The 25,186-nt window shown below is 41.5% G+C and overlaps 1 protein-coding gene and 1 long non-coding RNA gene across 4 annotated transcripts in view; one reads left to right on the forward strand and one right to left on the reverse strand.

Moving 5' to 3' along the window:
- LOC133382812 (uncharacterized) overlaps positions 1-16,456 on the reverse strand; it is a 39,055-nt gene extending 22,599 nt beyond the window's left edge. For 2 of the 3 annotated variants that reach the window (XM_061622290.1, XM_061622289.1), the window contains exons 1-5: positions 16,138-16,456; positions 15,816-15,855; positions 3,219-4,829; positions 1,750-1,815; positions 1,400-1,500 (exon numbers count right to left, since the gene is read on the reverse strand). In XM_061622290.1, coding sequence (XP_061478274.1) covers positions 1,400-1,500; positions 1,750-1,815; positions 3,219-4,829; positions 15,816-15,855; positions 16,138-16,302 — 1,983 coding nt within the window. In that variant the 5' untranslated portion in view covers positions 16,303-16,456. The remainder of the gene's footprint in view (positions 1-1,399; positions 1,501-1,749; positions 1,816-3,218; positions 4,830-15,815; positions 15,856-16,137) is intronic. The other variant, XM_061622288.1, reaches the window with a different exon arrangement.
- Positions 16,457-16,473: 17 nt separating this feature from the next.
- LOC133382813 (uncharacterized) lies at positions 16,474-23,464 on the forward strand. Its single transcript, XR_009762091.1, has 3 exons — positions 16,474-16,590; positions 21,209-21,310; positions 22,544-23,464. It is a non-coding gene; the product is annotated as an uncharacterized LOC133382813 (long non-coding RNA).
- Positions 23,465-25,186: the final 1,722 nt, after the last annotated feature.

A 25,186-nucleotide genomic window follows, 5' to 3' on the forward strand; every position in this document is an offset into this window, starting at 1 on the left:
CTTTCTTTTGTTCTAAATCACAAAATGCCTATTCCATTTTATAATATTATCTCTTATTCAGTTTACATCCATTTCTGAGAACAGCAATGCACACCATTTCCCCAAAAATATTTATTGGCCTGTAGGAAAGCGATATGCTGGTCGGTGCTGGTTCGAAAGCATTCAATCGGCCTAACAGGCCAGTATCAATTAGAATTTGTTCTTTATCTGCTAGCCGCTATTTTTACTGATCTTTTTTTCCTCTAACAAAAAAAATTGATATTAATACTTCAAAGGAAATACCGATAAAAATGAAATATTTATAAAATTGTCATTCCCAATGTTGATATTTTAGAGGTGGATTTTTTTTAAAAGAAATCATTTTTGAAAACTACTCTTCGTAATTCTGTGTCCTGCCATTTTATTAGTCACCAAAAGGTGAAAATCCAACCCTTCTGCTGTCTTAATTTGTTCTGAATACCTCTATTTGATTAAAGGCTTCTGTGCATTTTGAAAATTCATATGGAAAGTTAAGGAGACCATGTATCCATTTTATTAAACTTGTTTTGTGGAACTAATATGACAGCAACATCATTTGTGACTGTTGTGCCCTGCCAGGGCAAAGGATGGCCAGGTGCAGAGAACTGATCCTACTATATCTCAAGAGGGGGCAAGAAAAAGGTGAGCCTGACACTCCCAAAAGACACAGCTCTTCTCAACCTTTCCGCCTGTTGGGAGAGACGAGCCACTCTCTCAGCACTGGAGTGCTGAGCAGGTGAGGCGAGATGTGTGCACAGCGCCAGAGCCTGCTGGCTCTCCTCGTTCTCCTCCTAGCCAGCAAGCTTCAGGCAGCGGCTGGTCTCTGCCACTACCCTCAAGAAGAGCACTGCCGTCAGAACACCAAGCATTAAAAAAACAGAGAAGTACACTGCTGTGGTTGGGCTTTCTAAGCTTGCCGGAAACAGGCACCACCACTGCCGGAAAAGAACTGACGGTTAGAGGGAAGTCAGAGAGGTGAAAAGGGGAGAGGAAAAAATGAAATTTGCTCCAACCACAGGGAAAAAAGACTGATGCAACCTGTCCACTGTCCTGAGTGGAGGGGTTTGGAGTCACATTTTCCCCGCACTTACTGGATTATTCCCAGATCAGGGAAATCTGAATTTATAGGGAAAAACCTTTTGTTTGAGGAGGACTTCATGTGGATGAGGCAAATTAAATGGGAATGCAAATAGCTGCAACTACACATTAAACTGTGGAGTGGACAAGCCCTGATACTGAGAATTTGAAGCTAGTCTATTAAATAAATAGACCTCTGTGCATATTATTGAAAGAAAAGGCTGAAATCAAGTAAGAAGGTCTACAAGCTATATATCAAACACAATCTGCTTTATGATACATCCCAGGCCATTTGTTTTCTTACCCGACTCTTAATGGAGTCTATGAGGTCTTTTTCCAACTCACTTCCAACAGGGGGAATCCATCCTTTGTGTTCTATCCCAAAACTTATTTCAAACAGAAGATCTGTAAAAACACAGTAAGGATAGTGACAACAGCAAAGGAATTCCTATAACTTACTGCTACATATTTAAAGCTAACAGCACCCTGAGCACAAAAGAAAGTGTTCCCTGCCCCAAAGGGCAGCGTGTCATTTGTTTAACAGTCAAGTGTTGTTTTCAGGTCACCTGACCATTTAAATAGCCACTTTATATTGAGAAACAAGTTTTTAAAAAGTTTTTTCTCACTCTTGAGGAAGAGGGTGGGGGACATTACCGCCAGGATTGTGCTGGGATTCCAGTACAGAATAATTTTCATGAGACCTGGATACAGAATCCCTGTCTGTGGAAGAAACACAATGGAAAAACATGACCGTTCTAGTGCAATGTATATAAACACAGTCAAATGCCAGTCAGAAATATATCTGAAATTAAACGTATACAGTTTAAGAAATCCCTTCCTCCCCCATTCTCCCTCATTTCATCAACAACTTAATGGCCAAGGGCCATGTTACACTTGATTATACAATGGCAAATATGCAGCAAGTAGCCACAGCAGTTCTTGGCTCCCTGACACATGGGCCCACACAGTATGTGGAGCAAAAATACACTTTGTGCAAAACATTTTTCACTGGACACAAAACACCTGACAACTTCCAGGAGGTTGGGCACTTCAGTCTCTTGCAGGTGAACCCTCCCAACAAAGTCTTGTGGTACCTTAAAGACTACGAAAAATGTATTGTGGCATAACCTTTTGTGGATCAGAGCCCATGTCATCATGTCAACTGGTAGGAGAATACACACACACACACACACACACACACAGAGGAAGAATAAAACAATAGAATTTTTGTCTAATGATGGGGCTTCATTATCAAAAGGGAATGAAGTGGAAACAGTACAGACTGAAAATTCTATTGAAGCTTAAACATATGCAAAGGAAGAAGAGTGACCATTCATAACAGAGGTAACTGAACATTACAAAAAGCCACAAAACCACACAGTGCCCTAGGGGAGGGGAACCTTTTCAGCTCCATGGGCCAGAACTTTATCAGGATCTGCCTTTCAGGCCAAATTTGATAGGTGGGCCGGGCAATATTATGACAACACATAATTGGCGGGTGGACATGCCCACCTGTCAAAATCCCTTTAAGTCTGAGATTGGGGATTTAAAGGGGGAGGGGGGAGTCTGGAAAAAGCCTTCTCCAAGTCTCCCCGTGCGTGCCTTTTAATTCTTTGCAATAAGGGACTTAAGGGGGAGGAGGGAAATTTGGAAAAGCCTCTTCCAAGTCTCTTCCCCTCCACCTTAAAGCCCTCAATCATGTGCCCTGCTTCAAAGGGCATTTTTGCACATGTTTTAATCCCTGCTCAGCTGATGTGCAAGGGATTAAATCCTGCCGGCTTGGATGAATGGGATTGTGCAAACCAAGACAAGATTAAACTCTGTCCTATCCATCAGCTGACATCACCAGCAACATGAGCTGGTGGGCATGGTTTGGGGAAAATGGTCTTATGGGACAAATTGGACTCCCTGGGGGGGCATGATTGGCCCAGAGGCTCCCAACATCTGCAATACATATTCTGCCTTTAGAAAGTCTCAGCTTCATCATAGTTTTCCTCAAGAAAACTGCAATAGGCACATAGGCAAGCAAGGATTTATTTTGTGCTTTCCCCAGTTAGCTGTTTGCTCCATGCATTTACTAATCTCAATAGGATGATAAACTGTTGAGAGATAACAAGACTTACCATAGAAATGAATTTCTGCATTCAGGGATGTTTCATGGCTTGACACCTGATCAGAAGGGGAGCGGGAAGGATTCGGTTTTGTACGCCTCTTTTGTGGATGCTCTTTGTATCTGGTTACTGAATTGTTTAGCTGTGAAGTAACAGCTGTCCCCATTTGGGTGCTATTTGAGTGAACAGCCTGGAGATCCAAAGTTGTAGTGCTGGTGGTGCCAATGTGGTTGCTGTTAACCATCCTTTGGGAAGGAGCATGCAACACATTAGGGTAACCGAAGGTGTTCAGATGAGATTGTGCTTTGGCTGTAGAAATGTTTGGTACTTCTGCAGTGAGAAGTTCAACTTCATGAAATACATTTTCTCCTACAGCAGCAGCAGACGCCTTGTGCAGAGCACTGTTGCCATTCTCTTCGCTATTGAACTGATTCTCCACCTGCTCTCCTTTCAGTGCTTCTTGCAATTCAAAGTGTTGTTGAGATTCCATTTCATCCATACTTTTCCTGGAGTACTCAGAATTAGATTGGAATGACTGATGAATATGTTCCTGCTTCTTCTCTGGGATAGTTTTAGGAGATGGAATTGGAGTTTTCTGCTCTTGCATGAACTCTTGTGGAAAAGTATTGCCACTTGTGAAGGCAGATATTCCAAAGATTGCTTTTATAGTATCCCTCATGTTTGTTGGCCCCCAGTTTGTGGTGTTGTGTCCACTATTTTGAACGTTGGCAGATTCAGTGGTGGTTCCATGATCTTTCGCTGCCACCAATTTTGCCACCATTCTGACCTTCTGGGATACATGTGGTGAGGCTGAAGAGGCAGTTGGCTTGTACATAACTAGCTTTTCTGCATTCTCAGAATTGCTTGATCCTAAGACTAGAGTTTTCTTTAAATTGCCAGATAAGGTTTCATTCCCAATTCTAGTGCCATTAATAGGTGGTTTTGCAATATGCATCTTCTTCATATCAAGAGGTTTCAAGGTCAAGTTTTCTGTGGTTTTCAAGAGAGAAGCTGTAGGCCTTGTGGATGCTTCCAAGCTTGTAGTGCTGCCATTTTCCTCCCACCTATCTTTAATAGTTGCAGGCAGCCCCTTTTCATTGCTAAGTTTTCTGCTAGTCTTTACAAAGTCCAAAATATCTTGTGAGTTTATTATATATGACTTGGGAGAAAATCCAACACTGTTGTTAGATTTCAAAACAGACCCTTCATCACCTGTAGAAATTTCATAGTCTTCGAATATATAATACCGTCCTTTAAAATGTTTATGATTATGGTTTTGAGAAGAAGCTGTTGACAAAAACACAACATGGACAGCCACAGCCTGCGTAGCAAAGATCAAAGTGCCATGGTTTCTACAAGCATAAATTACTTTGCTTTCAACACTTGACAAGACCCCTTGAAATATGATCTTATCCTGATTTCCTTCACATTCTGATTTCCCTTCAAATCCTTCTATGTAAATCAAGATGTGCTTGTGAGGACCAGCCCAGATAGTCCAATTGCACCAGCTGTTGGTTTGAATCCTGCTCAGAACTGGAGGAGAGAAAGTTCCAGCTTCACCCCAAAAGATAACGTGGCAGCTTTTTATAGGGAGATACAACAGTAGCCAAGGGAACCCCAACTCTGCAAGAGGAAGATAAAAAAGGTGTACTATCACTAGGGATGGACAAGAATTTCAATTAAGTTTGCATTTCAAGCAGAATTTATCAGATTTACCCTTTCCAAATCAATATGAGAACTGAAACACAGTCATCCTTAGAAATTTGCATTTATTAGAATTTTGTGATATAGTTCGCCAACTAAACAATATTTACAAAAATGCATATATTAGGGGAAGTGTACATAAAATGAACATATGAGTGAAAACATGCAAAAATGCATTACATGACAAGAAATGGCTTGCAAAAAATGTGTGCCTTTGACAAAACTGTGTACAAAAATGTGTTCATTAGGAGAAATTCACACTAAAGTGCTGGAGAATTTAAATGAGGATTTTTATTTTAAAAAATCTGAAATTGCTACAGAACTGTGGACAACTGAATCTAAGACTTAAGAAATGAGACAGAGAGAACCAAAATTGGTAGATCTTGCCATCCCTATCCCCATCATTTAACTGATCAAGTTGATTTATTCTGCTTAGAAGATGCATATTTATGTTTTGCCTTTAAGCATTTTGCACTCAGAAGTTTTACTTTTTCTGATTATGTGCTTATCTGTGTAAGTTGAGTATTCCACCACGGCCCTATAGGGGAAGGGCTATAGTGCAGCGGCAGAGCATCTGCTTTGCACGCAGAAGGTCCCAGCTTTAATCTCTGGCATCTCCAGACAGGGCTAGGAGAGACTCTTGCCTGAAATCCTGGCAGCTTCATTATGTTCCTTCCTATAGAAATCAACAATACTTTTGTACAGCAGACAGACTGAGACCTACAATCAGGATTGCATGCTGCCCCCTTAGCTGCACTATGGAATTCCTGATAATTGTATTTTAAAACACAGTGTTCTTTATTTTGTAGGTCACTTAGAAAATTTTATTGAAACAAGGCCATATAATTGTAATTAAAAACAAACATAAACCACAGCATGCCAACTATCAAATGTAGCAAAATATCAACTGTCACATAAAGCATCATTGGGGTGGTGAATAAAGATAACTAATATTCAGAGAATCTTCAGGCGCTGAAAACAGATCTGGAAAATACCTGCCATCAAATTTTGCAAATAATCATTTTGGGGAGCAAGTTCATTTCAACACCATAAGCAATCCTATGCATGTTTACTCAGAAATTCATCCCAGTGTGTTAAAAGGGCCTTATTCCCAGGGTAAGCACATATAGTATTACAGCTCCTGAAAGATAAAGCTAGTATTTTAAGACATTGGTGGCCCCCAAATTATGGAATGATCGCTTTGATGAGGTGCACCTGGCACCAACACGGTTATCTTTTCGTCGCCAGGTTAAGACTTTCCTCTTCTCCCAGGCATTTTAGCATGTGTTTTTAAATTGCTTTTTAAAAATGTGTTTTTAAATTTGTATATTTGTTTTTAATATTTTTTATTGTTGTAAACTGCCCAGAGAGCTTTGGCTATGGGGCAGTATACAAATGCAATAAATAAATAAATATAAATAAACATTGAAAATGGAGGATTCTTAGCTATTTCAAAGGGCTGCAATGACAGATTCTTTCCAGTCCCACATTAAAAATTATGATGATGTAAGATGTACTAGAAGTATACCTCATTCTGTGTCAGGAAATCTCATACTAAGCCATTTCAGGTAACCACAAAACAGGCAGGAGATGCCTACTGCCAGAGAAAGAGATTGCCAAATAATTAACTACCCAAGTGCATCTATTGCCTGACCATTACATACGACAAAAAAATAGCATCTACCTACTAACAACTCAGAATTCAGCACTATTAACCATGGTTTTGACAACTGCTATTTACAAACATGGTCATATATTTTTAAAAAAATTGGTAAAACTATTGCTAACCATAAAAACTGAAAACAAAACAAAACAAAATAAAAAAGCATTGGTTTAATAATAACCAGTCATCATCAATTTTAAAAATAAGAAAGACCCATCCTAAGAGTTTCTATGAAACACAAATTGTCTCTACAAAAGGTTTTTTTTCCTTCTTTTAAAAACTGTCCATTCATAAGGCTAACAAATCTGTTTGGAAGACCTCAATCAGCATATTGGTTTTCACATGAAGCCTGGAATAATTTAAGGAAATCCAGCTTCTTCTTAAATGTTGAGACCCTCAGTGGGGACTGCAGTGTCAAAACAAAGCCATTAGAAATGTTTATTGGGAACAGCAGTACCAAGAGCAATCATGGAATGGATGGCAGAAATTAAAATAAATTACAGACCTTGTAGGCTCTGATCTATTCTATTCTGATCTATTCTAGAAGGTAATGTTTTAAAAGGAGTCAAGGAAGGAAGGAAGACCTTAGATGATCAGTTAAGTGCGGAAAAGAAAACAATTTTCCTTCATACAGTTTTGACCAACCCATTTAAATACAGCAGAAGATCTGGCACAACTCAATCTTTTCATGTTGTTGTTATGTGCCTCCAAGTTGGCTACGACTTATGGCGACCCTATGAATCAGTGACCTCCAAGAGCATCTGTCATGAACCACCCTGTTCAGATCTTGTAAGTTCAGGTCTGTGGCTTCCCTTATGGAATCAATCCATCTCTTGTTTGGCCTTCCTCTTTTTCTACTCCCTTCTGTTTTTCCCAACATTATTGTCTTTTCTAGTGAATCATGTCTTCTCATTATGTGTCCAAAGTATGATAACCTCAGTTTCATCATTTTAGCTTCTAGTGATAGTTCTGGTTTAATCTGTTCTAACACCCAATTATTTGTCTTTTTTGCAGTCCATGCTATCCGCAAAGCTCTTCTCCAACACCACGTTTCAAATGCGTTGATTTTTCTCCTATCTGCTTTTTTCACTGTCCAACTTTCACATCCATACATAGAGATCGGGAATACCATGGTCTGAATGATCCTGACTTTAGTGTTCAGTGATACATCTTTACATTTGAGGACCTTTTCCACTTCTCTCATAGCTGCCCTCCCTAGTCCTAGCCTTCTTCTGATTTCTTGACTATTGTCTCCATTTTGGTTAATGATTGTGCCAAGGTATTGATAACCCTCCAGAGCTTGGAAAAGTTACTTTTTTGAACTACAACTCCCATCAGCCCCAGCCAGCATGGGCACTGGATTGGGCTGATGGGAGTTGTAGTTTAAAAAAGTAACTTTTCCAAGCTCTGTCCTTGACAAGTTTAATGTCATCATTGTCAACTGTAAAGTTGCATAAATCTTCTGCTGTCATTACTTTAGTCTTTTTGATGAATCTTTTCATAATCCCATGTATAATCACGCTTATTAATTCCTAATGCCTATTAAAAGTTAAAAGAAGTATATTATAAAGTAAATGGTAACTTGTTCACATGACCAACCAACAGTGAGGTATTAAGTATGATCACATCATTGCTACCATGGGATTCCCAAACTGTGGTCCGTGGACCACAAATGGTCCATGAGCTTCATTCAAGTGGTCCATGGCATGCTTGCATTAAATACTCATATTGATTTTTAATTGTATTTTATTGCTTCTTTTATTTCTTATGTTGTATTTTATTGTAGTACAATCCGAGTTCCATGGAATGCAAACTGTAATAAATAAAACATAAGGAATAAAAGCAGCAATTAAAATACAATTAAAAATCATACATTCAGCACAGCACATTACAATTGCTACAAAAATAATTAAGTGTTTTACCAAGACTCTCAGCAATTTTTAAGTGGTCTTGGAGGGGAGAGACTGGGAACTACTGCAATAAGACAACCTTGAGGGGTTATATCCATGCTTAAGGGCAGTAACAACTATAGATGTCAAGAAGTGATAATAGGGGAAGACTGTTAATCTCACTCTGTGGGAACAAATCAGCTGTAGCTACCATTTGTTGATGTCCCCACAAGGCCACTCAGTAGTACTTGCTACAGATGACATGCTTACCAGGTGGATGAAGCAACCACATGGCAAACCTCTATAAGCCACGTTTGGCCTGGTCAGTATAGGAACAGGATATACGATTATCCTCAACATTCAGCAGGGAGGGGGGGACCTATACTAGACCCCATAACTCCACCTCCAGGGTCAACCCAGTGATGTTCTTAGAGTGCATTTGCAAAGGTTTTATTTTGGGAATCACTATACTTCATTCCTGAAGTTCACACCTTTCAGGCTGTACAACAAAGGGAGAAAATAACAGGGGCCAGCATTGATTTTATTATCCATAAATACCATAGTACATGTTGTCTACAGTGGTGTTCCCATACTATATTGTACTATTGTTGTTGGGCAATATCAGCCAAATCACTAGTTTGGTGCTGCAGCACTGAACTGGTTCCATATTTTGAATGGTGTTGGAAACGTTGGAAGTTCACATTTCATATCCCATTTTCTGTAAGCCATCAAACAACTATATCAGAACTATTAGTGGTTGATCAGGGTTGTAATCTAGAACAGTGGTTCCCAAACTCCCCCTTCCCAAGACCACTTATCATAAAATCACAGAATAGTAGAGTTGGAAGGGGCCTATAAGGCCATCAGGTCCAACCTCCTGCTCAATGCAGGAATCCAAATCAAATCATTCCCGACAGATGGCTGCCCAGCTGCCTCTTGAATGCCTCCAGTGTCAGAGAGCCCAAACTTCCCTAGATAATTGATTCCATTGTCGTATGGCTCTAACAGTTAGGAAGTTTTTCCTGATGTCCAGTTGAAATCTGGCTTCCTGCAACTTGAGCCCATTCTTCCATGTCCTGCACTCTGGGACGATTGAGAAGAGATCCCGGCCCTCCTCTGTGTGACAAACTTTCATGTATTTGAAGAGTGCTATCATATCTCCCTCAGTCTTCTCTTTTCCAGGCGAAACATGCACAGTTCTTTCAGTCTCTCCTCATAGGGCTTTGTTTCCAGTCCCTTGATCATCCTTGTTACTCTCCTCTGAACCTGTTCCAGTTTGTCTGCATCCTTCTTGAAGTGCGAAGACCAGAACTGGACGCAGTACTCAAGATGAGGTCTAACCAGTGCTGAATAGAGGGGAACTAATACTACATGATTTGGAAACTATGCTTCTGTTAATGCAGCCTAAAATAGCATTTGCCTTTTTTGCAGCCACATCACACTGTTGGCTCATATTCAGCTTGTGATCAACAACAATTCCAAGATCCTTCTCACATGTTGTATTGCTGAGCCAAGTATCCCCATCATAACTGCATTTGGTTTCTTTTTCCTAAGTGTAGCACTTTGCATTTATCCCTGCTGAATTTCATTCTGTTGTTTTCAGCCCAATGCTCCAGGCTATTAAGGTCCCTTTGAATTTTGTTTCTGTCTTCCAGGGTATTAGCTGTGCCCCCCAATTTTGTATCATCTGCAACTTTGATAAGCAAGCTCTGTACCTCCTCATCCAAATCGTTAATAAAAATGTTGAAGAGCACTGGGCCCAGGAATGAACCCTGTGGTACCCCACTCGTTACTTCCGCCCAGTTTGAGAAGGAATCATTGACAAGCACTCTTTGAGTATGATTCTGGAGCCAACTGTGGATCCACCTGATAGTTGTTCCATCCAGCCCACATTTAGCTAGTTTGCTAATCAGAATATCATGGGGTACTTTGTCAAAAGCTTTGCGAAGTAGAGATATATTATGTCCACAGCATTCCCACAGTCTACAAGGGAAGTTACCCGATCAAAAAATGAGATAAGATTAGTTTGGCAGGATTCCATGTAGACTCCTAGTAATCACTGCATTGTTTTCAAGGTGCTTACAGATTGACTGCTTTATAATCTGCTCCAGAGTTTTTCCAGGGATTGATGTTAGGCTGACTGGTCTGTAGTTCCCCGGTTCCTCCTTTTTGCCCTTTTTGTAGATAGGGACAACATTAGCTCTCCTCCAGTCATCTGGCACTTCACTAGTCCTCCATGATTTCACAAAGATAATGTACAGCAGTTCTGAGAGTTCTTCAGCCAGTTCCTTCAATACTCTAGGATGCAGTTTATTGGGCCCTGCCGATTTTAACTCGTTCAAAGTGATTAGGTATTCTTTGACCATTTATCAATCTCAAGTTCCAATCTTGCTCCTTCTACTTTATGTTTCCCGGGATGGTCATAGACCCTTTCTTGGGAGAAGACTGAGCCAAAGTAGGAATTTATCACTCTACCTTTTCTTTGTCATCTGTTGTCATTTTGCCATCCTCATTGAGTAGCTGTGCCACCATTTCTTTTCTCTGTCTTTTACTATGGACATACCTGAAGAAAGCTTTTTTGTTGCTTTTAGCATCTCTTGCTAACCTCAGCTCATTCTCAGCTTTAGCCTTCCTGACTCCATCCCTGCAATTCCGTGATACCTGCCTGTAATCCTCCTTTGTGGCCTGGCCTTCTTTCCACTTCCTGTATGTGTCATTTTTTGTTTTCAGGTCATCTCTAAGCTTTTTGTGAAGCCACATTGGCTTCTTCTGCTGTTTCCCCCCTTTTTTCCTTGTTGGAATTGCTTACCATTCTGCTTTTAGAATTTCCTGTTTTAGAAACTCCCACCCATCTTCGACTCTTTTTCTCATTAGGGTGGCTTGCCATGGAACTGTACTTACAATTGTTCTGAGTTTATCAAAACCAGCTTTCCTTAAGTGCAGGGTGCGCGTATGGCTACTCTCAGCTTTTGCTTCTGTTAAAATCAAGAATTTAAGTATGGTGTGATCACTTTCCCCCAGAGTTCCCGTAACTGCCTCAAAGTGCCTTGCAAACAATTCACAGTTGGTCTCCGAAGGGTCTAAAACTCCATTTCCTGGAGTTGATGTCAACAGACCCCTGACAATATGGAAAAGATCCACCGGACGGCTACTTGAGGATGCAATGGAGGCAGAGAATGGGCTTTCTTCGCAGCCCTCACCACCACACAGTAGGCACAGTTATGATGTTTTACTCATGCCCAATCAGCCTCACAGCACATCTTTCGCCACTTGTGCTCTAGCCGTCGTCCAGCCTGTTTCATTGCCCTTAACTCAATGGTGTACCAAGGTGCAACCTGGGCTCCACAATGCTGGAGAGGGCGCTCAGGGGCAACTGTGTCAAGAACCTGAAGCACCTTGCTGTTCCACAGCGTGACAAGGGCTTCAACAGGGTCACCTGCTCTATCTACTGGGAACTCCCCCAGGGTGTTCAGGAATCATGTGGATTCCAATAGGCTCTGGGGGCGGACCATCTTAATCTATCCACCACCCCTGCAGGGAAGGATCGGAGCTCCAAGTCTAAACCTCATCAGGACGTGGTCTGACCATGACAATGGGGTGACATCCACTCCCCCATCTCCAGACCACCCCATCCTCCATCTGGAGCAAAAACCAAGTCGAGGGTGTGCCCTGCCCTATGTGTCGGGCTGGTGACAACTTGAGACAGCCCCAAGGTTGTCATGGAGGCCGTGAAGTCCCAAGCTGGAACGCTAGAGGCAGCCTCTGCATGGACATTGGAATCACCCAGGACTATTGCTCTGGACTCCTCAAATACCACAGCCGAAATGACCTGACGGAGGTCTGAACATTGCGTTCATTGAGGAAAAACTGTCCCAGGAATGGCAGCGGAGACAAGAGGCGAAAAGTGTTGAGGAAAAGCAAAGAGCCAAGCTGAAAGAAGAAAGCAGCTGCAGACAGGAAAACAAGCTGGAGCAGCAGCGGCTGAAATCATGTTATGCCTGTGGGGCTCATGGGCATCTTCAAAGAGACTGTGCAGTCAAGCGCAACTCCAGGGAAGGAGGCTGGAAACAGGGAAGTGTGAACTTTGTTTGTAAACAGAAGTCTCAGGATTTAGGACCTGTTAACTGGATTCTTGACAGCGGGGCAAGCCATATATTAATCAAAGACAGGAGTTTGTTTTACATGTCTACAGATGTGCAGGACTGTGTTTTACTTGCGGATGGATCGCAGAAGAGGGTGGAGGCTCGAGGACTGGTGAAATTTGATAAACTTGGAATACTGTCAGATTGTTTATTTGTACCAGAACTGTCTCATAATATTTTGTCAGTCAGAAAACTGGTGAGTTGTGATTTTTCAGTCTTGTTTCACAAAGACAAATGTTTTGTATTGAGGGGGATGAAGTGTGCATGCAGGGAAGCCTGAATGATTCTCAGTTTGTAATAAAAGGCAGTCAAGCAAGGTGTGCTGTGTTAAACGCTGAGGCACACACACATCAAGGCTGCGTCCATGAATGGCATCAAAGGCTGGGGCATGCAAACTTTGACACGATAAAGAAAACCTCAATGCATAGTGAAAACATGCGTTTGAGAAATTGTGGACAGTTAATGTTGGATTGTGATGCATGTCATAAAGCAAAAATGACAATTGCACCAATTAACCGGGAGGCTGAGAGAACCACAACAGCTCCCTACCAGCTAGTTCATGTTGATTTATCAGGGCCAATAAATGCTTCACACGGAGGTGCACGATTCTTTATGGTATTGGTAGATGATTTTTCAAGATTTTGTCATGTTTTTCTGTTAAAGCATAAAAGTGAAGCAGAGCAGAAGCTGAAACTGTTCATTAAGAGAATCGAAACTCAACATGGCGTCACTGTGAAAGCGATACACTCAGACTAGGGAGGGGAATTCACGAGTAAAGCATTGAGTGACTTCCTTGAGAGTAAGGGAATAAACCAGAATTTCACTGCTCCTTTTAGCCCATTTTCCAACGGATCTGCTGAGAGGAAAAATAGGGTGCTTCAGGAAGCAATGAGAGCCATGCTGATGGATTGCAGTTTAGGGAATTCTTTCTGGGCAGAGGCGATTTTGTATGCGAATTATATTCACAACAGGGTGTTTCATAGTGCTCTTGGAATGTCTCCTTATGAGAAAATCACTGGTAGAAAGCCTAAAATGCAACACATTCAAAAATTCGGGGCACGTTGCTGGGTCCACATTTCACAGGGAAAAAGAAGAGGCAAGCTGGCGCCCAGAGCACAGCCAGGTTTTGTTTTGGGATTTCAGAATGCATATTTCAGAGTTTGGTGTCCAGAAACACAGCAATTAATCCTGAGCAGAAGCATTAAAGTTGCAGAGAAGCCTTGGGATCAAAGGGAAACAGTCATTCTTACAGGGTCAGATGACACACAAGCGCAAACATTTAAACCAGATCTTGACATAAAAGTGGAAGGCACACAAATTCTTCTCAGGGATGCTTTAAATGAGCTCATCTGTGGGAAACGAAGATCGAAGAAACGCAAGGCTGAGGAAATGGAGGATCCTGGGCACGCTGTGCCAAGCACAAGCACAAATGGGGGGGCAGAGAGAGCAGAACCCCTAGTGCCATTGAGACGTTCTACAAGATCAAACATAGGGAAACCGCCTGAAAGATTTACTGTGGGGGTAATTACCAGCCCAGGTATGCATAAACTGGTTGAAATGGATCCAGAGACACTATATTTGACTTGTGTTCAGCCGAAATTTGATTGAATAAAGTTCTAGCTAAATGTACAGAGATGTTCTGAAATGTACTGCAATGTATTGAGATGTAATTTGGATGTGTATGATGCAATGTAAAGTATTACTGTAGTCCAATGTATTGTGGAGATGTATTGCTAAACATGATGTGTATTTTGCAGTCTTAATGGAAAAAGGGGGTATGTTGGGCTGTGACCCATAGGCATTACTGTCTCTAGTTGTTTTCCATAAAGCCTGCAAGTTTGGAGAAGTAACTGTTATCTCCTGGCCTGAGAGTGAGCAGACATCCAAGGCCAGCGGTTGTCATGGTAACATGAGATAGCAACTGGGAAAGTTCTAACGGAGTCTGTAAGTTGTGTCTTCTGTATATTGCCTCTGAACTGAGAGGTTGTCTTCTGTGTTTATCCCCAGAAAGGGGGGGGTGACTGAAGAAACTCTACATTTATTTACTCTTAAGCCTGTTGGCCCTAATGTCTTAATAAAGACACTTAACCTGATCTAATGCATCTGAGAAGTTTCTTGTTCAACTTAACTCCAAAGTAACGTATGCTGTGTCACGCAAGAACCGCCACCATCAACACACCATCCACGTCCCGCCTTTCTAAGACGCCTCCTAAGAACCTGATATGGACCGAACAAGAGCCCACCAACAAAACCTACCTGAACCAATTATTCCAGCTGGCCTCTGAGAGAATTGGGAACAGTCACACCACTCAGTATCTCTACACAGGGCACATCTACTCCCTCCCTGTCTCATACACAAGGAGGGCCATCCTTCTGCCACAGACTGTCATTCAGAAGGCATCTGGAGACTTTCTCCTATCATTCAGTTCACTGCAAAGGCTCTCACCCTGCCATATGCGCTCCCTGCTGCCAACCTCCCCCAGATTGGTTAGGAAAAAAAGAAAGAAATGGAAGATGGTAGCACCCTTGCCCTCGGGACTCCCTTCGGTGGCAACCATACCAGCGGCAGACCCGCCGCCCAAGGGCAGCCAGGCTTTTATGCCTCCTGACCCAGCCAGGAGCAGATGCAAGAGGCTGCAGGATTGACTGCAGCCTCTCTGTGGAACCAGGGTCAGACAGGGGGTCCCAGTCCTTGCAGCACTTACCTAGGACATCAGCTGCCTCACAAGACAGCAACCCAGAGGAGGAAGCCACAAGTAGCAAGCACCCAGATGCTCAGCGACTCACTTTAGACATAAACATGAAGGGAAAACTGCCCTGCAAGCACTTGTGCCTATACAGTGTGGAAGATATAAAAGAAACACACTACCTCTCTCCCTCCGTTTTAGAACAATGACTAGAAATTTCTCTAGTAATTCTCCTTCCTTGTTTTTAGCAGAGCCCAACCCAAGGGCTTAGCCAAGCAAGGACAACAATAACAGCCATCTAGTGCTCCCACGCTCTTTCCTCTGCAGCAGCCGCACTCCCATCCTGAGAGAAAGGTAGCCATTTATATCGAGGCTACTCTGCAGTCATTTCCCCCAGCCCATCCTGACCCAAAGTACACAAGTACCAGCACTCCTTAGGAAGCCGAATGTGCAGGTACACAAATACCATCAAACACATGAATGAGCCACCTTGCTCCTTTAGACTGTACTGATTTAAAGCTCACCTGGTGTCAGTTCCTGGGATTCGTCAAGAGTTGTGTTTGCCTGCAAGAAACCCCAAGGATACACTCACGTTACTATGCAAGTATACCACAAAAAGGACAAAAAAAAATCTCTTCCCTAATCACAGTCACTGTAACACTCACTGATTATTCACTGACAAGTCCATAGTTAACTTTACAGAGAAATCAACGCATTTAACCCATATGAACCCTTGTGTCAGAGGTACATAGGACATAGGAAGAAGAGTTAGACACTTCCATAACACCTCCTTGCAGTGTTGGGGGAGGGGGGAGTTTTGACACTTACGATGACATCAATACTCACCCATTCATCACGTTTTACTACATCAAGATTTGGGGTCTGTAAAACCCTGGCAGCTAGATTGGTGGTATCTTTCCCTAACAAAAAACAAAAAAACAAGAGACGAAATAACATCAGAGGAAAGAGCAGCTTCATTATAAAATTTTGCCCAATGCCTCCATTAAACATCTCAATAATTACTCTTCTCCTAAACTTCTCCTGCGCTGTGCTACTTATGGAGTAGTTGGGTTTACTTGCTTGCTTGCACAAACTCTCTTTCTCTTAAGGATATACATTGCTGGGGAAAAAGAACTTTTCTTAAGGCCTTCCATTTATACATTTCCTCCTCGCTCAAATGTACTCTATTACCTAATCAGATTACAAGGCACCAAGTAGCTCTATTAAGCAGCAGAGGGCTTTTTTGTTTGAGAGGATATGAAACGCAGGAAATCTAAGAGCTTGTATATTTACTCAGAAGTAAGTCTCACCGTGTTTAATAAGGCTAACTCCCAAGAAATAGTTTGTAGACAGATGGAGGTAGATGGTATTTGCTGGGTGATTTTAGCTGTAATCTATAAACAACTGTAAAGCATGCTTTTAAATTTTATAATGCTGCTTGTTCCTATGTGTATCTTCTCCTGAGAGGCTTAGAAAGTCCCTACTCTGTATACGCTTGACACTAGGTAAGTACTTAAAAACAAAATCCCAGGAATTTTAGGACCATTTAATAGAGGTTTGGGTCTTATTAAAGTTTTAAGATCTACTTATGTTATTCTTATTGATTCACCTCTACCATGGTGTTTTATATTGCTTTATATTAACAATTTTATGTACATGCTATTACTAAGAAAACTTCAGTAATAGTGGAATAGAAATGCTGTTAATAAATAAAATACACATTTAATAAACAAATAGTTCCTTAAGAATAAGTCCTATGGAGCTAAAGGGTATTGTTAGTACCTAAAAGTTTTGAAAGGATAGAAAGGTTGTCCTCTAGCTCACTCTGGTGGTTATATGTAGTTTCATCAAAAAGCAAAAGGGACAGGTAGGTGGCCAAAGTAGTATCTGCTTTGGGGTGACATTTTCCAAGAAAGCACATCCAAGATATTTCCCCAAGAAATCACTATACTTGGTATGTAAACACTATAGTGTCTTATTTTATGTTCCTGTATATGTCACATGTGTTAACATCAATTTCTTTACTGGTTGTGTTTCAATGCACATGTTATTATCTAACAAGAAATACAACTTGCAGCATAGGTCCATTTAGTGGTTGACCAACATAATTTTAGGTTTACAACACTCACAGAGGCTGATTGCCAATTTCCCCTCCTAACAGGGCTTTTGTGCCTTTAACAGCTAATCAAGAAAATGTAATTCAGCAAGGAAACCTTTTCTTATCATACAGATGGAGGAATGAGGAATAGGGAAAACATCACTCCCCTCTTTCCATGCAGGGTAACAGTGCAGTCCTAACCATGTCTATGCAGAAGTAAGCCCTACTGAATTAAATGGAGTTTGTTGGTAAGTGGGGTTAAGACTGCAGCCTAGGTTATCTGAACTTGCATCCCATTGAAATAAATAGGAAAAGTTAGTTGTGACTTAAGTGCCATTTATTTCAGTGGTGTTTGTGTTGAGCTAGCAGTCTAGATCCAACCCAATGTCAGAAAATTGTTGGCAACTTAGGCTTCAATCTGATATCTCCTTCCCTTGGAGCAATCCCTGCTGAACACAGTGGACCTTACTTTTGAGTAAACATGCATCGGCTCAGGCTATGGGTTGGGCCTAAACACCCAAGTAGCTGCCTATCACTTGCCTGGCAGATTGTTAATAGCCTGCTGTTCAGAGGTGGCACATGGAAGAGGGCACCTGTGTAATAATATATTATACAATATATTATACAAAACATGGGAAATTGCAGGTTGAAGTATTGGCTCAGCCAGCTGCAGGGTTAAGGGCTCCTCGCTACTTCTCAGCCTAAACTCAGCTGATGTGAACATATAGTGCTAGAACCTAAAGATCCCTTCCATGAGTAGAAGCTCCTTCTGTGCATGGAGTGAAAGCTTTGAATCTAAACCGAATGATGGAAGAACTGGGATATCTTGTTTGTTGAAAGTGCAATTGAGATTTTAAGAATAATACTATATTCACTAATAGGCAAAAAAAACCATGGTTTAAAAATAGCCAACAGATATTTCTATCAAACTTTAAAAAGTAGGGAAATTGGGCAGCTTTATTTATTTATTTATTTGATTTATATCCCACCCTTTCTTCCAGTAGGAGCCCAGGGCAGCAAACAAAAGCTTTAAAAACACATTAAAACTTTTTAAAAAACCAACTTCAAAACATATTAAAACACAACAACCATTAAAAACACATTAAAACAAATCATCTCTTAAAACATTTTTTAAAAGCTTTAAAAACATTAAAAAGAAGGCTTAAAAATATGTTAAAGAGCAATTCCAACACATGCAGACTGGAATAAAGTCTCCACTTAAAAGGCTTGTTGAAAGAGGAAGGTCTTCAGTAGGTGCTGAAAAGATAACAGAGATGGTGCCTGTCTAATGTTTAAAGGGAAGGCGGGAGGCAGAGGGAAAAGGCAGGTCTGATCATTTCCATGCTTATTGAATTCAATGAGATTTAGTCCCATGCAATCATGCTTAGAATAGGTAAAACTGGCCGAGGAGGAGGAGGAGGAGGAGGAGCAGGAACAGAAGGAGAGGGAATTGGAAGGGGAGAGAGAGGGGGAAGGGGCAAAAGGGAGAGGATAGGAGGAAGGAGGGGGAGTGCAGGTTAGATCCTTTGTATACATGTTGAGTTCAATGGGATTTACTCCTGTACAAATCATGGTTAGGATAGCCGAAATTGACTTGGGGGAGGGACAGGGAGACGGAGGGGGAGGGGAAGAGATTGGGTGGGCAGGGACTGGGCAGAGGGAAAGCCCCTTTCCTTTTTAAAAGAAAAACATTGTGAACAGTATCATTCTTTTTCAGGGTTTCTCCCACCTTTTTATTCTACAGTAGGCACATGTAGTCTCCCACCCAAATTTGAACCAAAGCTGTCCCTGGCTACATCCGTACCAGACCTTTATTTCACTTTAGACTGTCATGGCTTCCTCCAAAGAATCCTAGGAAGTGCAGTTTGTAAAGGGTGCTGAGAGTTGCTAGAAGAGACCCCATTCCCCTCACAGAGCTACAATCAGCAGAAGAGGGGCTGACTGTTAAACCAATGTGGCCACTGGAGCTCTGTCAGGGAAATATGAGTCTCCTCTCAGCACCCTTCACAAACTATACTTCCAAGGATTCTTTGGGGGAAGCCATGACGGTCTAAAGTGAAATAAAGGTCTGGTGTGGGTGTGGCTGCCTGTTTAGCCAAGCCAAACTGTAACAAAACTGCTGTGAGTCTGGCTTTTAGAGCACTGATGGTTCTTACTGAGCATGCCCAACATTATAATAGACTTCAGTGTTAAATTTCTTAAATTAATTAAAAGTCATCCATGCATTTTAAAAAAATTTAAACTGTGGAAGATGAAGGTCAGAATATGGGGCAAGGTAAGTAACAGGATTACAGGTACTCTGTGAACATGGCTAATTCTTAATTAATTTCAACAAATTATGAGACCACTGACAGAAAAAAGTCCAAGAGGGGTCTGGATTTTTTTCTCATTTTACATTTTGAACTGTTGATTCTCTCTGACCGTTGGGTGTATCACCATTAAAACCTAGAGGGTTGTTAAGTAACCTTTTCTGAGTTCAGAACTATAAGTTTTGTGAGGTTTTGTTTTGAAATGAGCTTATGGGAAGCATCAGAATGGCATGAGGGTATTTTCAATTTAACATGGCAGAATACAAAAAATCCATGCTGGCTATAGTATACAGCCACTCTTGTGGCTGTATAATGAAGACATAAAACTGAGACTAATACCTTTCCCTAACTGCTACGTAACCCTAGCTAGCCTCCATATGAGCTGGGGATAGATTTAGGAAGTATGGTTTCCAGGCAGAGGTGAGTATAGGCACCTCCTCTTTTAAAAACCAGGCTCCATGCTCGCTTGATCCCACAGATTGTGATGGGACAGGCAGAGATTAGAAGGAGTGAAACTTCTTCAGAGCCTTACAAAATCATACACAATTTGTTGTTGTGTCGTCCCCCCACCACTAGGAGCTGATGCATAACTTTGGCTCTAATCTTGCAAATATTTATAGGGTGTCTACTGAATTCAAAGAGCTTGCAAATATACAGAAGCAGCTGCAAAACTGGTGCATCAGATTTGAAAGTGGCCCTACCATGCTAAGATATAGCTTTGAACTGGGACCAGAGGAGGTAATCTGAGGCCAATGTCCTTGTTTTAGACAGGGGAACATCTGTTTCCTTGCTCTGCTGGCCTTTTGTAAGGTTGTACTGAAATGAATACTGTTGTCTGTAAGTAGAGACATTGTTGACGTAACACCTAATGTGATTCTTCTGGAGGGGAAGGCATCCAAGAGCTGGGAGAGGAATGAAATATTTGTGTCCAATTGCAACAGGGTCTGGGATGGGCAATGGATGCCTCCCAAGCAAAACATTTATGCAAAGATTGTAGGATTTCTCTAAACAGTGTTTTGAGAACAGGAACATATTTTTGGTCTTGGACAACAAAGAAAGTTGGCCAGCACCCACACCACACAGACAGACACACAGACACACACATACCACATAGATGGAAATCATAGGAACAGGAACTGAATGGTAACATTAATAATGCCAGGAATGGCAAAGTAAGGGTGACCAGAGATGCCAGGCAGAACTGTAGAGCTCCTGTAATTTGAACAGCTGTGTAGAAGGAGGAATTTCAGTAGCTTCGACTTTCCATTCCAGACTGAAAAGGCTGCCCTTGCTAATGTTCCCCTTTCTGCACAGGTATTTAAATAAAGAAGGCCAATTGTGCCCTGTAGCTGGTAGCCATATGTGCCATTGAAGAGATCAGGCTGTAGCCACAAGAATTTATTCCAGCTATTTAATTGATATCAGTATGGGATGTCACTCCCCCCGAGATTCTGGACCTTGAATAATTATAGAAAAACAGAAAATTAACTGATGCATGTATGGCCCCTAGACTGGAGACAGTGATGGTGCATTCCATCAGGCTGATGAGGATGAAGGTCAGGCTGCTCGTGCACTTCCTCAAGAGATCTGCCTGGATCTCTTCTTTCTCTTGGTAGGTGAAAAATCTTCTTGTTTTGGAAATCTTGATTTCTTCTGTCTGATGGATTTGTGTTGAAATATGTTTCACCTCCTGCTGTTTAATCTAACCAGACGTTTGTTTTTTAAGATCTTGTTTAAGTTTTTAACCTTTTATGAATGTTTGTATTGCTCTTTCATGTTGCCTGCTATTTTTACGTGCTGCTTCGTGGGGCCTATAAATGCCTGGAATAAACAAATAAATCTAAGAGTATTTCCTGGTTTGCTCACTCTCTTTCAAGCAATTAACAGTTTCTGGCAGTGATTTCCTTGCCTGAGCAATATAATGTCAGAAGAGCTACAGAATTCCTCAGAGAAGCCCCTGTGATGAGAGAGTTCCAGCTTCAGAGAACACCCTGCTCACAGAAGCTGCTGTGTGGAGTTCTGTGAATCTTCTGTTACTTTACAGTGGCCTCAGCTAGGGATAGTGAAGAAAATTGATTCAGCTTGCATTTGTAGCTCAGCTGATGAAATTCACACTTTCTGAAACAATATGAAAACCGAAACACAGCCATCCTTCAAAATTTGCACTTACCTGGATTTTGCAATGTAGTTCTCCAACCAAACAATGTTTACAAAATTGCATATATTAGAGGGACATGTGTATAAAAATGAATATAATTTTAAAAAATAGCATACAAAATGCATTATGCTTGGAGACATTGCTTGCAAAAATCTGCCACATTAGTCAAAACTGCATTCAAAAATGTGTTAGAGATTTATACTAAAATGCTGAAGAATTGTCATCAGGATTTTTAAAAAAAATGTATAACATGGACAACTGAATTTAAGATTGGAAAAATGAGGAACTGAGAGGACTGAAACTGACAGATCCTTCCATCCCTAGTCCCAACAGCAGACTACATGTGTGAGTTGGACCTGGGAGAAAGTAACTGCTAAACTGGCTTTTAGTGTGGCAGTGAATTAAGTATCACAATGCTAAATTAATGTACTTATAGTGCAATCCTAGGCATATCTACTCAGAAGTAAACCCCAAATTGCTTATAATGGAGCATACTCCCAAGCGTGTAATAGGATTGCTGCTTTAAAGCAGAGCAGCGCATTGGTTACTACAACGTGGCTGTAATGTATAATGAACAGTAGAATGTTATCTTCAGCATTAATGTTCCTAACACTTCCATCAAAGAGGCAAATGTAAGAGTTGCCTTTCTGTGTGCACTACGCTGCAAATTTTCTTTTCTTTAAATAGGTGCAAGAGAAACAACGCCAGAAGTTAATTGAGGTGCATTAAGAAAAATCCCTTCTGTTCAACAACGGCTTCTGTTTCCCCTCAGCACACTTGAGGCTGGTGCTTGAAACTGCCAGATACTTATACAGTCCACTCCTATGCATGCCTACTCTGAAATCTATTTTCAGGCAAGTAAGGTATTAGAATTGAAGCCGTGGTCAGTTCTCTTTTCCCACAGCAGGTGACACTACTGCATATCAAGAACTGCTTTAGCACTTAAAAAAACCACAACAGCCCAGCTTTTGGAAATCCCCCCTCCCCCGGATTTTCATAGACTTCTAAGCTGCTCTGAGAGATCTGAGATGTGGGAAACAGGATAGTTTCTTGCCCTGGTGTTCATTTCAATGCAAATACCCTTGTTACCAAAGCAGATGCAAATTTGCCTGTGTGGAACCATGAAGATTTAACTGCAGTATCCTTTTTGACCTTGGCAAGGAAATGCAGCTGTGGTAATTTGGTGACTGATAAATCCTTTAGTGCCCATGCCTATGACCTTTAGCATAAGGCAGTCCTGGTTTAAAGTTAGCTCATAGTGACACACATAAGCTGGTTGCACAAATACCATATGTAGAAATAACTGAGGACCGGCTTTCCACTTACCATTCCAGCTGCTGCTTTTTCCAACCCAGGATTCCTCTTCTGTGAAGCTTGTGGCTCAACCGTGTGATTCCCATGCCCTACTGCAACTGACTGTAACCAAGCCTAAGTACATGTAACTGAAACAAGAGGATGTTTACATTATTTCCTTGTTTACCCCTGCTGTTGCTTCTCCTTTGGGCAAAATTTAGATTGTAAGCTCCTCAGGAGGACAACAAGTTGTCGTCTGTAAAGTACATTCATACTGATGGCCCTCCATAAATAATAATAATTATTATTAAAATAGCATCGCATAATTGTTTGTCAGGGTTGTTGTCACATCTTTCTCTTCTCATTGAATGCTGTTCTGCCATTTTCTTTTGTAAAACACACAGGTCTCCAACACTGGAGGCATTCAAGAGGCAGCTGGACAGCCACCCGTCGGGTATGCTTTTATTTGGATTCCTGCATAGAGCAAGGGGCGGGACTTGATGGCCTTGTAGGCCCCTTTCAATTCTATGAAGTGGTGATGATACATGAATATAAGGTGATATAAGGTGTATTTTAATATTTTCCCCTGAAGTAGCTAACAGCCACAGGGCATGATCTAGCCAAAATGAGCAATTTCAAGTTCAAATGGGAGAAAAATAAGAATGTGCTTAACTCTGTTTCATTGAACTGAATTGGATGTCAAAGAGCTTAACTTTACCCAGCTCATACCCTGTCTTCCCATACCCACTGTTTTGACATTTCAACATTCCTGGGTAGGGTCTGTGTTATAGTTTAATTTTGTTAACATTTCATTTTAGTGGTTTTTGTCTTTGCAGCTGACAAATTCCATGAAAATGCTTTATGCTTAGTCAGGCCACTGGTTCATCTATCCCAGGACCAACGACTTTGACAGGCAGCAACACTCTCTTCACAGCCCTGCTCCGTGGATTCATTTTTATCTACAGATGCTGAAGAATAACGAACTTGAGGCCTAGTACAGCACATGCTTTGCATGTATTACAGAGCAATGGTTCCACCCCAGCTAAAACAACCATGTAAATGAGGCTTAGTGATGTTTGCGCTAATCGATGCATGGTGTCTTGAACATCCTGTGAGCCTTCGCAGCCTTGGTATGAGGAATGCTTACAAACCTATTTCAGCGAGCATCTTCTACAAAATTCATGTGAGACATTACTGTTCGCTATGGAGCTGATAGTTCCAAATCCCACCCACCCTGGAACCAGCTACATTTTTTTTCAATGGCATTCCTCAGAGCTTGGCTATTGTGACATGTTGGTCAGGCAATGTATCTGGGGAAGGCGGACCTGTATCTCTCAGGGATCTGCACTGCATTTCTGTGCACACAGAGATGCATGATTTATTTATTTATTTATTGCACTTGTATACCGCCCCATAGCCGAAGCTCTCTGGGTAGTTTACAGCAATCAAAAACATTAAAACAAATATACAATTTAAAACACATATTTTAAAAACAATTTAAAACACAATTTTAAAATTTAAAACAATATAAAAACAATTTAAAACACATGCTAAAATGCATGGGAGAAGAGGAAAGTCTTGACTTGGTGCCAAAAAGGTAACAGTGTCGGCGCCAGGTGCACCTTGTCAATGAGATCATTCCATAATTTGGGGGCCACCACTGAGAAGGCCCTCTCCCTTGTTGCCACCCTCTGAGCTTCCCTCGGAGTAGGCACCTGGAGGAGGGCCTTGGATGTTGAGCATAGTGTATGGGTGGGTTCATGTTGGGAGAGGCGTTCCATCAGGTATTGTGGTCCCAAGCCATGTAAGGCTTTATAGGTCAAAACCAGCACCTTGAATTGAGCTCGGAAACATACAGGCAGCCAATGCAAGCAGGCCAGAATCGGTTTTATATGTTCAGACCGTCTGGTCCCTGTTACCAATCTGATGCCATGAATGATAAGAACATAAGAATATAAGAAGAGCCTGCTGGATCAGGCAGTGGCCCATCTAGTCCAGCATCCTGTTCTCACAGTGGCCAACCAGGTGCCTGGGGGA

This window comes from Rhineura floridana, chromosome 4 (assembly GCF_030035675.1).
Source record: "Rhineura floridana isolate rRhiFlo1 chromosome 4, rRhiFlo1.hap2, whole genome shotgun sequence".
NCBI lineage: Eukaryota > Metazoa > Chordata > Lepidosauria > Squamata > Rhineuridae > Rhineura > Rhineura floridana.